The sequence below is a fragment of the Geotrypetes seraphini genome, chromosome 14 (assembly GCF_902459505.1).
Source record: "Geotrypetes seraphini chromosome 14, aGeoSer1.1, whole genome shotgun sequence".
NCBI classification, from domain to species: domain Eukaryota; kingdom Metazoa; phylum Chordata; class Amphibia; order Gymnophiona; family Dermophiidae; genus Geotrypetes; species Geotrypetes seraphini.
In genome coordinates this window covers 71,805,753-71,821,999 of record NC_047097.1, presented here as the reverse complement: position 1 = coordinate 71,821,999, position 16,247 = coordinate 71,805,753, and the positions used below count along the sequence as shown (strand labels likewise).

General features: G+C 39.7%; 1 protein-coding gene across 4 annotated transcripts in view; it reads right to left on the bottom strand.

Moving 5' to 3' along the window:
• Positions 1 to 16,247, bottom strand: part of LRRK1 (leucine rich repeat kinase 1) — a 149,377-nt gene that overhangs the window by 109,554 nt on the left and 23,576 nt on the right. For 3 of the 4 annotated variants that reach the window (XM_033919979.1, XM_033919978.1, XM_033919977.1), the window contains exon 3: positions 1,612 to 1,775. In XM_033919979.1, the coding sequence (XP_033775870.1) occupies positions 1,612 to 1,775 (164 nt within the window). Of the gene's footprint in view, positions 1 to 1,611; positions 1,776 to 7,775; positions 8,435 to 16,247 lie in introns of all 4 variants that reach the window. The other variant, XM_033919980.1, reaches the window with a different exon arrangement.

Sequence of the window (16,247 nt, the reverse complement as noted above, 5' to 3'; positions counted from 1 at the left end):
TCTTTCCTGGGCTTTTCCCATATTTTAGGGTTTAATCACCCAAAATACTTCCTGTGGGGAGTCTGCTAAGTCTAATTCTAGACTGACTCCTCCACTAGCCCATCTCCCTCCCCACCCAAGCAGCTAAGTGTTGCAAAATATCCTCCACCCCTTAGGTCAGGGGTGTCAAAGTCCCTCCCCGAGGGCCGTAATCCAGTCGGGTTTTCAGGATTTCCCCAATGCATGAGATCCATTTGCATGCACTGCTTTCATTATATGCTAACAGATCTCATGCATATTCATTGGGGAAATCTTGAAAACCTGACTGGATTGCGGCCCTCGAGGAGGGACTTTGACACCCCTGCCTTAGGTGGTGAGGAGTGGCTTAGTGGTACAGCTGCTGCCTCAACACCCTGAGGTCATAGTATTGATTCTCAGTGCTGCTCATTATGACCTTGGGCAAGTCACTTAATCCTCCATTGTCCAAAATACAAAATAAGTACTTTTATATCCGTAAACTGTTTGAATGTGTAACCACAAAAATGTGGTATACAAGTCCCATCCCCTTCCCCCCACTACTTTATTGATTCTGAAGTAAAAAGAAGCAGCAGATTTACTAATTCTCCTGGATGACTGCAGTATCTCAGACTCTTCCTGAATATGAAGTAATGCTTTTAATGGCCTTTAGTGGAACAATATGCTCCACTGAGACAGTTTGTAAATGTAACTGTGATTATTCCTTGTGGCTCCCAAGACCATCCAAGTCTGTAGACAGGAAAGGCCCTGATTCTAACTCCTAGGCTCCCTTCAACTCTTCCGAAAACATCTGAAAACTTGGCTTTTCTCAAAAATGTAACACTTCCTCCCTCTCTGGCACCCTAAAACCCTCTATATCTTCTTTACACTTAATCCTTTAACCCTCCTTTGGAGTTCCTTTCTATCTTAGCCCTGTAAACCGTGCTGAGCTCTACGATTGCGGAGAAGATGCGATATACAAACCTAAGGTTTAGTTTAGTTTAGGCACCATTGTCAGTCACGCACTAGGCGCCGTTTCTAGTAGCAACTAAGCGTTCTTAGGCGCCAGGAGGCATTGAATCCAGGTTTCTTTGGGCCTAAAAGAGTGCGCCTAGGATGGGTGCAAATGCACGTCCAAACTCTGCCCCTAACCACGCCTATTTGCCAGGTGCCTCGGTTTAGATGAGGTTAGGCACCTACCAGCAAATTCATTTTTTTAAATGGTTTCTAATGGTATTTTCAATTATCAGCACTGATTAAGCCAATTAAAAAACTTAAGTTAGGCACCTAGATCGGCTAGGCGTGCCGATCTGGATGTCTAACTTCTTGCACCGCCACTGTTTATAGAATCTAGGACGAACAGTGCAACTTCTTCAAGGTTACGCAAGCTGGGTGATATCAGAGCCCAAATCTGTATTTGGCATTTCCCACAATCTTATTACTAGCTGTTCTGACACTTTACCCGAGGACACACATCTGAATGTCACCATAAGATTCTCCTCCTCCCTTCTGACCACCTCCAAAAACTCAGCATCTGTACTTATAAAGTCTAATCAAAACACATAGGAAATACCAACCCTAGTGGGAGACATAACCTTCAGGACAACATCCTCCTACCTTTTCTGGCTTTGCTAGATCCTCCTCACAGGCTGATCTGATCAGCTCTTGAGCCTTGTTGGTGTCCCCATCCTTGTAAGCTGTGTCAACATTTTCTAGCAGAGGAGACTGATGGCTGGACACACCACCCAGTGCAGACTGCCTGCTTCCCATGTCCAGGGTACCTTAGAAATAAAAAAAATATATTTACTGTTTTGGCAGCTTTATTCTTGGTAGCTTCCCAAAAAACAAGAAACCCAGATAATCATTAATCACACAGCATAGAGCAAACCAAAGAAATGAAAAGGTCTCGGTGCAATCCAGAATCCACTTAACTGCTGTTGCCAATCTGGTAAAATTCATTTGTGATCAGGCAGAATCAATATAGAGATATCAAATATTCAAACCTTCTCCTGCCCATATTACCATAGAATCGTAAAAATAAGTGTAGAAGGTTTATAAATAAGAACAAGATCTGTTCTGAATGTTGTCCGTACTCTACTATTAATGTAGAGCAACTTTTGATCACAATAAAAAAAAATTTTCACTAAACCCTAGCACAGAGCAAAAATCTATAATTGGCGGTAAATATGCTTGAATAATGCAACATCTAAGTTTATCAATACATTCTAGCTAACACTCTGCATGAATTATTAAACACAGCCCAGTCACTGGGATATCCTAGATGACTCCAGAGAGAATCAAACCATTAGATTCTTCCAGGATGGGCTTCTGCTGAGCTCCTAAAGGATGAACCACAGCAGGAATCAAAAGGTTCAGCTCATATCAGATAAAGATCTTTTCTTGTGACCTGATAAAAGCCCTTGGTTCAGTCTTCCTGTGTTAATCAGGTCCCTTGAGTCTCTGGGTAAGTGAATTACAGCATGACATGTGAAATGGTCAGGTGAATGAGAAAAGGATGGAAAAGCTGAGCAATTCTAGCCATATGCTAAACAAAAGCACTATAGTTCAATTATTAAGGAACAAAACACTCGAGTATCTTATAAACTAGTTATTGTTGTTATTATTATTATTAAATTTTTGAGTTTGCTCAGACCTTTTCATTATAGATCATGGTGAGATTGATTGGTAAACCCGCTGGCCAATCCTGGCCAAACCCCAAAGAGTAGCAACATTCCATGCTACCAATCCAGGGCAAGCAGTGGCTTGCCCCATCTTTCTCAATAACAGACTATGGACTTTTCCTCCAGGAACTTGTCCAAACCTTTCTTAAAACCAGCCACAACTTCTGGCAATGCATTCCAGAGCTTAACTATTCTCTGAGTTAAAAAATATTTCCTCCTATTGGTTTTAAAAGTATTTCCCTGTAACTTCATTGAGTGTCCCCTAGTCTTTGCAATCGATCCACTTGTACCCATTCTACTCCCCTCAGGATTTTGTAAACTTCAATCATATCTCCCCTCAGTCACCTCTTTTTCAAGCTGAAAAGCCCTAACTTTTTTAGTCTTTCTTCATACAAGAGGAGTTCCATCCGCTTTATCATCTTTGTTGCTCTTTTTTCAACCTTTTCTAGTGCCGCTATAACTTTCTTAAGATAAAGAGACCAGAATTGAAGGCAATACTCCAGGTGAGGCCGCACCATGGAGATACAGAGGTATTATAACATTCTTAGTCTTGTTAACCATCCCTTTTTTAATAATTCCTAGCATCTTGTTTGCTTTTTTTGGCCACAGCCACACATTTGGTGGAAAGTTTCATCATATTGTCTATAATGACACCCAGATCATTTTCTTGGGCGCTAACCCTAGCATCCGGTAACTGTGATTTGGGTTATTCTTCCCAATGTGCATCACCAGTCTTCCAATTTCCTAATGTCACGATGAAGGTTCCCCTCAGAGTGTGGTCCAATTATCTTTGGATATGATCTTAGTGGAGGTGTTTTGAGCACATTGCATACATATTATTAATATTTTGAAAGTAGGTTACTTTTATAGATATAATTAGATTATAAATAAAATAAAAACAATATGGTATTTAATTTTTTGGTTTAATGGTAGATTGTGAGTTGCAATGATAGGTATTTCCCAAGTATTAGGATTTAAACTTATAGAGTTACCATTACAGGCCTCAAAGCCTATTTAACAGATCCAAATATAAGAAAAATATGAGCAGAAACGCCCAGAATCTAGTAAACTTGAACAGGCATTCTGAGAAGCAGAAGAAATCAGTAAGAATCCAACTGTACCTAAAGGAATGGCAACAACAGAACAAGCAAAGCAAGAGAAAAAAAAATACTCTTTAAGGAATTAAATCAGCAAACAAGAAAAAAAAAACCAAGTAGTAAGACCTGAAATATAGTGGGAAATACTTTATAAAGTGTTACTCCAGAAGCTGTTATGTGGATCAAGTCTGGAAACATGAATGGTTAAGGAGAGAAAAAACTGGTACAACAAATATCTGTAGCTTCTGTAAGAAATTGCTGAAAACAGTTACCGGTACTCATCTGGTAGCTGGCTCTGAAATCCTTATAGTGACCTGGATTGGCCACCGTGAGAATGGGCTACTGGGCTTGATGGACCATTGGTCTGACCCAGTAAGGCTATTCTTGTGTTCTTAAGAAATATTTTTTCACTCAGAGAATAGTTAAGCTCTGGAACGCATTGCCAGAGGTTGTGGTAAAAGCATTTTGCATAGCTGCTTTTAAGACAATTTCCTGGAGGAAAAGTCCATAGTCTGCTATTGAGAAAGACATGGGGGAAGCCACTGGTTGCCCTGGATCAGTATCATGGAATGTTGCTACTCTTTCGGTTTTTGCCAGGTATTGGTCACTGTGAGAACGGGCTACTGGGGTTGAAGGATGACCTAGTTAGGTTATTCTTATGTTCTTTAGCTGTCAGTCCCAAGCATTTTAAATCTGTGAATCATGTTGAGCGACCAAGAAACAGTCTTCTTTACCCAACGTGTGGTGGACACCTGGAATGCGCTTCCAGAGAGCGTAATAGGGCAGAGTACGGTACTGGGGTTCAAGAAAGGATTGGATAATTTCCTGCTGGAAAAGGGGCTAGAGGAGTATAGATAGAGGATTACTGCACAGGTCCTGGACCTGTTGGGCCGCCGCGTGAGCGGACTGCTGGGCACGATGGACCTCAGGTCTGACCCAGCAGAGGCATTGCTTATGTTCTTATGTTTCCATTCTTTTGAATGCCACAAGCTCGATTAAAAAGAATTTCTGAGGACACTTGGAGAGGTTGCCTTTACATATTACATCTTATAAACTCCAGGGAGAGCTCTCTTTGACTCAATGGTAGTGCTATAATGAGCATTAGAAGTACATTTGAGAGACTGAGACTGTATTGCACACACCCTGGATTAGGACTAAGATGCATTGCTGTAATCAGGTATAAACAAAACTAACCCAGTGTGACATGTTTTTATGATTTTGTACATCGCCTAGAAGTCTGATTAGGCGGTATAAGAAATTTTAAATAAACTTGAAACTTAAGGCCTTTGAAGTTAAGATGATGAAATATTTTGACATCAACAAAGCAGATCTCAACAGAGATGTGGATTTCCCACATTATGAACTACATAAAATTATACTTCTTTCTGATCACTCATTCATATCTTCCGCACTTCTATCGCCATGAAACTGTAACTGGAATGATTTTATGTTTCGCTTATATATTCTGCTAGTCATCACAAATACATTTAGTCCAAATAAAAGAGTAACATCTTATTTTCTTCTTTTTTTGTTTGATTTTATTTTTATTTATTACCTTTAAACTTCTTATGTTCTTATGTTCTAATATGGCCACCACAAATTCCACAATAAACATGAAAAACTCAAGGGGATTTATTACCACATCTGTGAAATGGTTTGCAGTGTATAGAAACGCAGATTACTGTCATAGGGTAAAAATCAGTCAGAGCCAGCTGTACCTGTTACCTTCTCTTTCATAGAATCAGCTGCACATTTCCTTTGGCAGTCAACTAAGGAGATGGAGAATGGAGGTTTACACTGTGATTACATATCATAACATTGGTGAGATGAAGGAGCACAGCTAGTTCTGCCAAATTGTTTTGAATTTGGGGTTGGAATGACATACCAATGTTAAATTTTTAAAACCCACATCCCCGTTGGTCTTCTCCCTACTAAGCCGTGAGCAAATGGTATGAGATAAATTATTCTTGGCAAAGCAAGTGGCTTGGGTCGAGAGCTCAGCTGCACAATGCACTTTCAGAGAATCTGGGGGGGAGAAGGTAGCTGCTCTCCATTGCTTTCAGTTGTAGAGATTGCTAAACACTCAAAACTCCATCTCATACATTATCAGAATACGGAGACATTTTCTTTCCCAGGTATTACTGGATCCCAATGCCAAGCTATGGCTCAGCCATTCATTGTTGCTGTAAGTCAGAGGGAGCAAGGGGGCAATCTTTTTCTGGAGGGGGGGATGAATTTCTACTGCAATTAGCCAAACTCAGGGTGACCAACTGGCTCCATGGCACTGGCTGACTTGTGGTTCCAATTACTCTAAAGAAAAATAAAGCTAGAAGCAGTTTAGAGATAAGAGCAACTGGCTTAGATCCAGGTTCAAATGGCCCATCCAGTCTGCCCAATCCTACTGATGCTTCTCATGACTTTGAACAAGTCACTTCACCCTCCATTATAACATTCAGGTCCAAAACTAGATTTATACTCTATGGCAGTGTTACAAACTGTGTGCCATGCACAGAAGTGTACCCCAAAAAGATTCTGGATGTGCCACAAGAGATTCCAGAAATGACTTTATTTTTTAAAATTCCTTTCATAAGTATACACTTGAATAGATGACATGTACATCGCATACTCAAGAGTCAGTCAAGAACGTCAGTGTGCGTAAAGATGCAACTGCCCAGACAAACATTATTCCTTGAAAACTAATGACAAGTAATTTTTTTTTTATGCAGTAGTTATCATAACTTGAGCAACAAACCGATCAAGGCTTTGTTACCATTTGGCTCTTCTTATCTTTGCAAACTTGCCCCCTCCCCCCATCCCTTTTACTAAACTGCGATAGCGGTTATTAGTGCAGGGAGCTGCACTGAATGCTCTGTGCTGCTTCTGAAAAGATTTGAATGTGGGAACAAATAGTGTGGCATGAAATCTTGATGATATGAAAGCAAACCTGACCAAATCCTCGAGTTAAGTGAAGTATGATGAGTATTTGTCACTCAGTGTTTGCATCATATAGTCATGGATTTCCTTTGGAGTTTTGATATGGTTCAATCAATGATCTGAATCAATGTCATAACATTACGATTCTACAAATTGGCACTTTGCAAAATAAAATAACACTCTTTTCAGCTACAGTGGCAAAATAATGCTCAGAATTTAGTTAGTTGGTTGGGCTGAGAATTTTTCAGCACTCCCTCGTATTTGGGTTTTTGCCAGATACTACTGACCTGGATTGGCCACCGTGAAGATGGGATACTGGGCTAAATGGACCATTGGTCTGACCCAGTAAGATTATTCTTATGTTCTTATTTCACAGCTATAAGTGTACAAACACCTCTGAGCCATTTTGAAGTGATATTAACTCTTCCCTCTCCACAAGTTCAGAAAAAAATCACTCTTCAAATTCACCTTCGAGTTTCAAGGCCCCAAAATTTGGAACTGCCTCCCGACCTGCTCTCCTATCTTCAATTAGGAAGGTGCTAAAATGCATCTGTTTTCATTACAGTCTTGCTATGATTCATAATGTCTATGTTGCTAACCTTATTAATCTTATGTAAGCAGCAATGATTCCCAGTTGACATTTGCGAAGTATAAGAAACAATATGGTATGGTATGGTATATTATATCAGGTTTCACCAAAAAATGACCCAACACTCTATTCACATTAAAGTGCTAATACAGATGGCAGAAAATACTGGACCCAGCCTTGAGATAACAGCGCTTGCTGAATAGACCTGCAATTCAAATATGCCCATATAACAGTGTATTTAAATTTCAATCCTAAATCCAACTGACTAGTAATATATAAGAAAGCTATGTTAGAAAATAAGGTTTTATTTAAATGAAAACTTTTTTTTTTTTTAATATAACTAATTTTCTAAACGAGCTTTTGCCAGTCTGACAAGAGAATTATGGTCTAGTTCATTTTCTTTTTCTGCCCTTCATATGGAAAATAAATTTCCCAGTAACAGCCTAAATATAATCATCAATAATAAACAAATGCGATTACCTGGTCATAATTTCTTACTCTTCACGGATCTCAGCTAATCAAAGGAGATGGCGTGAGATCACTGTCCTTTGTAAGACACCATGTGCTCACGAGCGCTCTAACAGTTACAAAATGAAGTGCAAATTTTTGCTGCTCTTTTGAGCCTGCAGCAATAGAAAGGCAGCTCCAAAGCCACTGGGCTCAGTATCCCTCTCAGGCTGCATTCAAGCTTCGGTCTGAAATCAACTGCAGTATTTTTAGCCTCGATAGCATTTTCTATGTCCCTGTCCCATTAGGTGAAATCAAAACCTCCTCCTGTTTTGCCAAGATATAAGGTAGGGGGAGGAAAGACAGCTAGAATATTCAAATACAGTTACCCTAGAAGCTGAACTCTCAGGAGACACCATATGGCCAGAACTCCAGTTGTTCAGATTCATCTCTGGCTAGTTTTTAAGAGTGCAGGGAGTTACAGATTTCTGGACTCTGTGTAATAGTTTTCTAAGATGTGTGACCCTGCAATCCTGAAAAGCGAATTAGGAAACCTTCGGTCAGCATATCTGTATCCCATCTGGCCCAATAGCTCCATCTTCCATGAATAGTGCAATATCCATCCACTTTATTCCCAGATACACCCTCGGCAGCCAACTATGGTTCTTCTCCAGAAATTTCCTCTGTGAACACTGAAGAGAAATATTTATTTAGCATGTTTGCTTTAACCTCATTACTACAATTCCATTTCTAGCCTCTCTCCTTTCCACAATACATCTGAAAAAGATCACCTCTCTTTTATATCTTTAGCCATTTCTTCTTGCTACTTCAGCAGGTGTGTACTATTGAATGTAAGAGAGGTATACGAGAATGGCAAACTGGCCACTGCTGAATATAACAATTGCAGGTTTGCCTCCATCTGATTCCATGCACTTCAGAAAAAAAAAGAATAAAAAAGTGTGGAAAATATCAGCATTAGCCTAAATGAAGCTCCAAAGACCTCTGGGAAATATTAAAAAGATATTAAAAGGGAGACCTCAGACAGCTTGGCATTCGAGGGCCAGACCTTCAAAGGAGTTGACACTTCCTTGGAAATGAGGAAGACATCAGATCAAACAAAATTGTGACAGATCAGAACCAAATGATAATAGAAGATGCTAGAAAAGAGATAATTCAGGTATATAAACACAGACTCACCCAGAATAATAGTATATACTCTCTCTGCTCTCACACACATCGCTCCTAGGACCCCTCTATATAGCAGGACATACCCATTCAGACACACTCAGCCATTTACAGAAGGACAAACACATCTTACTTACATAAACAAAGAAGCAGCTCTGTAACACATTTCTCTTCTAAGCACTGTACATAAGCCTATTTCTATATAATATGCCCTTTTCCAAGCCACATCTGTCTGGTGTCTTATTATTCTACTATCCCACTGCCTCTTGAGGAGTGGACTTGGGATCAAGGACTAGACAAAAAGATATAAGATTACAGATGGCAGAAACAAGGCAACAGATAAAGGCCAAATGGTCCATCAAGTCTGTCCATCTGCAGTGTCCACTATCTCCTCCTCTCCCTCAGATATCCCACATGCTTTCTTGAATTCAGACACAGTCTTTGATTCCACCACCTCTACCCTTTCCATAAAAAGGTATTTCCTTAGATTACTCTTGAGCCTATAACTACATTTAACTCCATCCAAAACCCTCTCATTTTAGAATTTTCAGCATAAACTCCATTTACCGCTAACCTCTGTCTCCTTCCAGTTAACCAGTTTGGTTTGGTGAATCACCATCACCAAAGGAAGATGCTGAGCTGATCCTCGTACCAATGGAACTGTTCAAGTCTGTTATTGTAACAGGATGTTGACATGACTATTTATTTATTTAATACATTTTCTATCCCACACCATCTACTATTCTGTGCCCCTTGGTTTGCCTGGATGCTGGGAAGGGGCACAGAAAGTCAATTTTATTTGTTAGGACCAGACCTGGGACCCAAGCAGCAGGCACCAGACCACAATATAGACAAATGCAAAACTCACTCTTGGACAGTGAACAGTTGCTTTCAGAACACAGTACAACTATATACAGATGTTTTCTCTCCTTCACGCCCAAGATATGATTTATAATTTTCAAACTCCAGTTACACTGGTCAGTTTGTGGGCTCTGACCAAAAGACAAATCTCCCACCCAGTCCTTAAATCTCCTCTGGAGTGAGGTCACAAAGCTGAGACCACTTCTAGGAAGTCCAGGAACTGGCTTGGTTTCTCTCTGAGTTTTCTTAGAAACTGCTGGAACTCCTGTCCTGAGCCCCTAGCTTTTTCTAGAGGTGCCTGTCTGCGATTCCCATGGAGACCCAGGTGCATGAGCTTTTACTCTACCTGCCAAACACTCTGCAGCTTCCTATATCAGTAACATCCTTTTACAATGGATTAAGAACATAAGAATTGCCGCTGCTAGGTCAGACCAGTGGTCCATTGAGCCCTGCAGTCCGCTTACACAGCGGCCCTCTGGAGCAGCGCAGAGCATTCAGCGCTAAAAACCTCTTCCACACTTTTGTAAAAAAGGGGAGGGGTATTTTTATTTAATGAAAGTATTTATTTAGAATGAAAATGTGGCTCAACAGTATTACACATGTCCAAGGAAAATCCTTTAAAAACATAATCCCTACTAATTCAGACCCAAAGCGACATCCCAGGCCACAAGACAGTGGCAGAGCCAAAATAAGATCAGAAAGTGTCAGATGCAGGATTTAAGATAAACCCAGCAATGCTTATTGCTAACCCTGATCTAACTATTAATACTATAGAAAGAATGAAGAGTGACAAACTGCCAGCTACCAAATACAGTGCTTTTTCTTATCATGAAAAGGTATGCACATAGAGAATATTACCATAATATATATCGCATTACACTTCTTTAAAAATAAAATAGTAAAAATTTAAATACATAAGATGGGCTAGCCTTGTAGCTCAGCAGAGGACTGGGTTTGATCCCCAACTTAGATCTTACACTCCCTAGGTCAGGGGTAGGCAATTCCAGTCCTCGAGAGCCGGAGCCAGGTCAAGTTTTCAGGATATCCACAATAAATATGCATGAGATAGATTTGCATCTCAAGGAGGCAGTGCATGCAAATCCATCTCATACATATTCATTGTGGATATCCTGAAAACCTTACCTGGTGGACCAGAATTGCCTACCCTGCCCTAGGTCATTTAGGGCCAATAATAATCTGGCAGTAGCTTTACACTCTTGGGGGGAGGGGTGGGGGCTCCAGTTACCACTTAGACCACTCCTTATAGTTCAGGGGTCTCAAAGTCTCTACTTGAGGGCCGCAATTCAGTCAGGTTTTCAGGATTTCCCCAATGAATATGCATGAGATCTATGTGCAAGCACTGCTTTCAATGCATAGTCATTAGGGAAATCCTGAAAACCCGACTGGATTGCAGCCCTCAGATGAAATAATCAATGCAAAGCAACTTTCACCACCCTCTTTTTAATAGGTAAGCCACAAAGGGATGTCTTAAAGGCATAGGAAATATATACTACAAAACTCCATAATGAATCCTTGCTGAAACATCTTCAAAACTTATTGGTCAGAGATGATTAGAGTCCACTGATCCTCACTAGGGGCTTTTATCAACTGAGGAGGACAAGATAGCAGCATCCCTCAACCTCCTAGTTCACTCAAAAGGACAGCCCCTTTCTATCCTTTAATGGTTGGCTAGAGACTACTTGCCCAGACAATACGAGTCCCAGTTCTTAGTTCAAAATCTGCTGCTCAACTGCATCCAATCCTTTGGAAGCCACTAAAGTCTACCCCCCTTTCCTCATGTCCTTTACATGTTTCTCCAATTCCTCTCCAAAAACATCTTGCCCTGTAAAGAAAGGGTGCTCTGGCAAGACTTGAATGCCATGTTTGCAGGTGAATGCTGGAGCCATAGCCATCTGCTGGCAACACCACCAATGCCACCGAATAAGCACACCTGCCTAGAATGCACTCCAAACACTAAGGGCTCCTTTTACGAAGCTGCACTAGGGTTTTTAGCGCACGCACATTTTTAGCACATGCTAACCCCCGCACTAGCCAAAAAACTACCGCCTGCTCAAGAGGAGGCAGTAGTGGCTAGCGCAGCCAGCAAATTAGCATGCACTATTACACGTGTTAAACCACTAACGCGTAAAAGGAGTCGCCTCTGAAGATTCAGACTATTGTTGTGCCTAATGCAACAACCCTCATCACACAAAGGAGGCAAAAGCCTACTTGAGGAACAGCTCGACCTTTCTGTCATGATCATTATCTTCAGTGCAGAATCTCCCTCCACAGGAATAGTTGTCTTAACTTCATCCTATGCCCTCTCATTGCAGAGTTTCCTTTCAAATGAAAGAGACTCGACTCATGCGCATTTACATTGCGTAGGTATTTAAACATCTCTGGGCACGATGGACCACTGGTCTGATCCAGCAGCGGCAATTCTTATGTTCTATCATATCTCCCCTCTTTCCTCCAAAGTATACAGATTGAGATCTTTAAGTCTGTCCCCATATGCCTTATGACAAAGACCACACACCATTTTAGTAGCCTTCCTCTGGACCGACTCCATCCTTTTTATATCTTTTTGAAGGTGCAGCCTCCAGAACTGTACACAATTCATTGGGGAAATCCTGAAAATCCAACTGGACTGTGGACTTCAAGGACCAATGTTGGACAGCCCTGCTCTAGAGGAATATTGGGTTTCAATATTTTTTGTAGTTATTTATTCTGCAAATTTATATTCCGCTTACAACCTAAGCGGATCACAACCTTAATGTACCATTCAGAGCATTCCATAACAGTGGACCTTCCACAGAAATTGCTATCTTTCATGTTTTCTTATAATATATCTCATGTACATGCTTAAGCGTTAACTTCATTGTTGATTGTGTCAAGATTTTATACTAGACAACATTGGCTCCCTTAACAAAATGCAGTATATGCTGTTGCATTGTAGGATAGCTATCCAAATAGACACCCAACACTCTCATACATGAGAGAACAGATAATTTCACATCTTGCAGTTTTATCTCTCACATCTGAAATAATTGCTCATCATCACCAACAAACATCACTTCTGTTTTTTGCAGATTCAACATTAGCCTATTTTCATCCATCCAGTTTCCTATCTTTTACATAATCTGCCAACTTGGTCACCACATATTCAATTCCTGTTTCAGTTGAAAAGAAAAAAACATATATTGTTTGCATATTTCTAGACTCTTAATACCTCACAATTCCCAACGCTCACTTCGTTCTGCTGGCCAGAACCTTCTTTCAGTCCCCTCCCTGAAAATCATTGGTACAAGAAGAGCAGACATATTCTCCGTGACGGGTCCCCTATGGTGGAATGCCCTTCCACAATATATTCGTAACGAAAAAGATGTTTTAACATTTAAAAAACTTTTAAAATCCTATTTATTTAAAGACGCTTTCAATATTTAAATGTAGAGTTAGATTCCTAAGAATGCTGTGGCTTACTTCCCTTTTCCTTTTTCCCTTCTTCTACCCCAATTGAAAATTGTAACTTTTATCCTTTCCTTCCCAATCTCACGTTTGTTTACGACACAAGAATATTGTTAAATGTGTACCTTCCTTTATCTTACTATATTTTTGATTTGTACATCGCTTAGTGATTCTAATAGGCGATTTATCAAATTTTATTAATAAACTTGAAACCTTCATCCATTTTGTTGCCTTCAGGATCCTCACTGCAGATTGAATTCTCAAGTAAAGTTCTGGGTTTCATAAATTCAACACTTTCATTCACCGACCATCTTAATTCTCTGGTAAAAAAAAATGTTTGTTTAGTCTTCATATGTTGAGGAAAGTGAGATCCTGTTTCCATCATCAACATTTTGCTGTCCTTGTTCAATCAATCATCCTTTCGAGGCTGGATTATTATAATTCGGTCTATTTAGGCTTGACCAAGAAAAGCTTTCAGAGACTTCAACTGATCCAGAATACTGCTGCTAGATTGATCTTTGCAAAAAGTAAATTTGATCATGTCTCTCTGCTCCTGCAAAAACTTCATTGGCTTCCTATAATTTCCAGGGTTTATTTTAAATGTGCCTGCTTAACATTTAAGATCTTGAAATTCTGTAAGATCTGACATTAGCAAATCTACTCAAAAATTTAAATTGTCCTTTCCTACGCTGAAAGGCGTTACCTACATTGGCAAATTAGGGAAGTCTCTACTTTTCAAAATTACTGAGCTGTGGAATGATTTTCCTATTCATCTGCGCGATCTGGGTTCTTTCCAATCATTTCGAAAACATCTGAAAACTTGACTATTTTCAAAGTTGTAAATTCCGCCCCTCTCCATACTATTCCAAATCCATATTGTATCTGTTCTCCTTTCTAATTTTCTTGTAAACCATGCCGAGCTCTAATGTTATAGAGAAGATGCTGTATATAAGCCTAAGGTTTAGTTTAGTTTAGTTAAATTAAACACAGGTAGGAAAACTGCAAGAGTTTCACAGGTCAGTTTGGCCTGCCCTGGTTTGAAATGGTGCAAGTTACTTCAGTGAAAGAATTCAATTTGGTGTAAATTCAGGAAAGGGAATAATTCCTAGGAAAATAATTCCTGGGATGCAACTGAAAGTTCTGTTAAAAAGGGCAAGTCTGAGAAAACCAAAATCATAAAAAATGTTTCTATGGGCTTAAGTGCAATTTTGATTATGTATTATTTTGAGATTCACATTGAACAATAAATTTTTGTATTAGCAGAATAGAAGATTATTAAAATAATTTATTTCATAGTATTTTTTGCACACTTTCATTTGCACAATTGTTTTCTATAAAAATGACTTCCCTGAGAGAGGGGGATTTCAAGATGGCAGCAGCTTACCCTCGGAGTCTCCGACTTCGATCTGCAGGAGCATCTGAGCATTTTGTTTCAGCTGTCCCGAATATGCCACATTCAAAGAGGCACAAACTTCCACTCCCTCACAGTGCTCCATGCTGGAGTTTGTCAGGGCAGGTTCCCCACTCATCGGGGTAGAGTCTGGCAGTTTCCCAGCTGGAAGAGAAGCTGGAGCTTTGGACTGGGAGGTATCTCTCTCTCCCCCAATGTCAGTTCCACCGCCGCTCCCAGCGCCTAACGCGGCTGACCCGGATGTGACTTCCGACTTGATATTCTCGAGGGAGACCCCGGCAGCAGGGGCTGTAGCCGTGCGGAAATAGCTGGAGGCAGGAGAAACTATGGAGATTTCTCCCCAACTAAAGAAATCTGAGACAGTGTCACTGGAGAGTATGTGGGAGGATCTCATGAAGATCAACACAACAGTTTCCAGCTCTTCTAAAGAAGTATCCCAGGTTAAGACTAAGGTTACTGATTTACAAACTATCTTTATAAAATAAATTTGAATAAGAAAATAGAACAATTGGAAAATTATAATAGAAGATTAAATGTGCGAATTCTCAACTTTCCTCATTCAACTGGAGTGTCACCTATGGAAATGCTAAAAAAAAATCTTTTTGAAGTATTGAAATACTCAGTTGATTTAATTCCTCCAGTTAATAGTATTATTATATTCCTACAAAAAAGTTAGGAGTCACTCCTCAAGGTCCAGCTGTGGAGCAACTAAATCTTACAGATATACTTGAATCATCGCCTATAGACTCCACAGAGCAAGCCACTTTACTGGTTTCTTTTGTGTTTGAGCAAGACGCTAATTCACTTCTGAGATTATACTTTCAAAATTCTCAATTACCTTTTCTGCGGAAAAGGGTTTGGATCAATGTTCCTTCTAATTTTTCATAGGCTGTGTGCGCAAAAAATTTCATCTGTGTGCATTTTAAAGAAAAACTAAATTTGTGTGCGCTATAAAAATGATTACCAGAGGGCCCGGAGTTCAGTTATGGGCATTTATGGGCAGGTCTTTGAGTTTAGTCTGAATAATGAAAACACAATGTAATTTTAGTTACACTTTATGTTAGTTACACTTTATGTAACATAAAGTCTCATTTCAATAAACATAAATTATGTTTCACTGAAATGTTTCATTGAACGCTACCTATAAATAAGGTATCATTGTACTTTATACTTAAAATTTAGAAAATAACAGCAATTTAGTTTTCAAAGTTTTTCCCTGCGATCTTTCATATTTATCCAGTCCGAATAAATTCTGTCAAGATCTGTTGAGCCTCCATCTTGAAGGTGACTCTTAACACGCATCAGCATTTACAAATGCTCTAAATGTAAACGATTCCTTTGTTTAGTCTTCAAATTGTTCATTAGACTAAAACCACACTCACAATCTGAACTAGATGCTAAGAATGTGGCACCAATGTCCATCAATTTTGCTAAATCTGCAAATTGATCATTCTGAAATGCAAATTTCGTCATATCTAGAAAGCTGTTTATCAGATTGCTTTTGATTTTTTCTGCAACAAGGAATTTAAAGTCATTGTATTGCTGAATAATAACACTTTCCCCCAGAAGAAATTGTTTATACT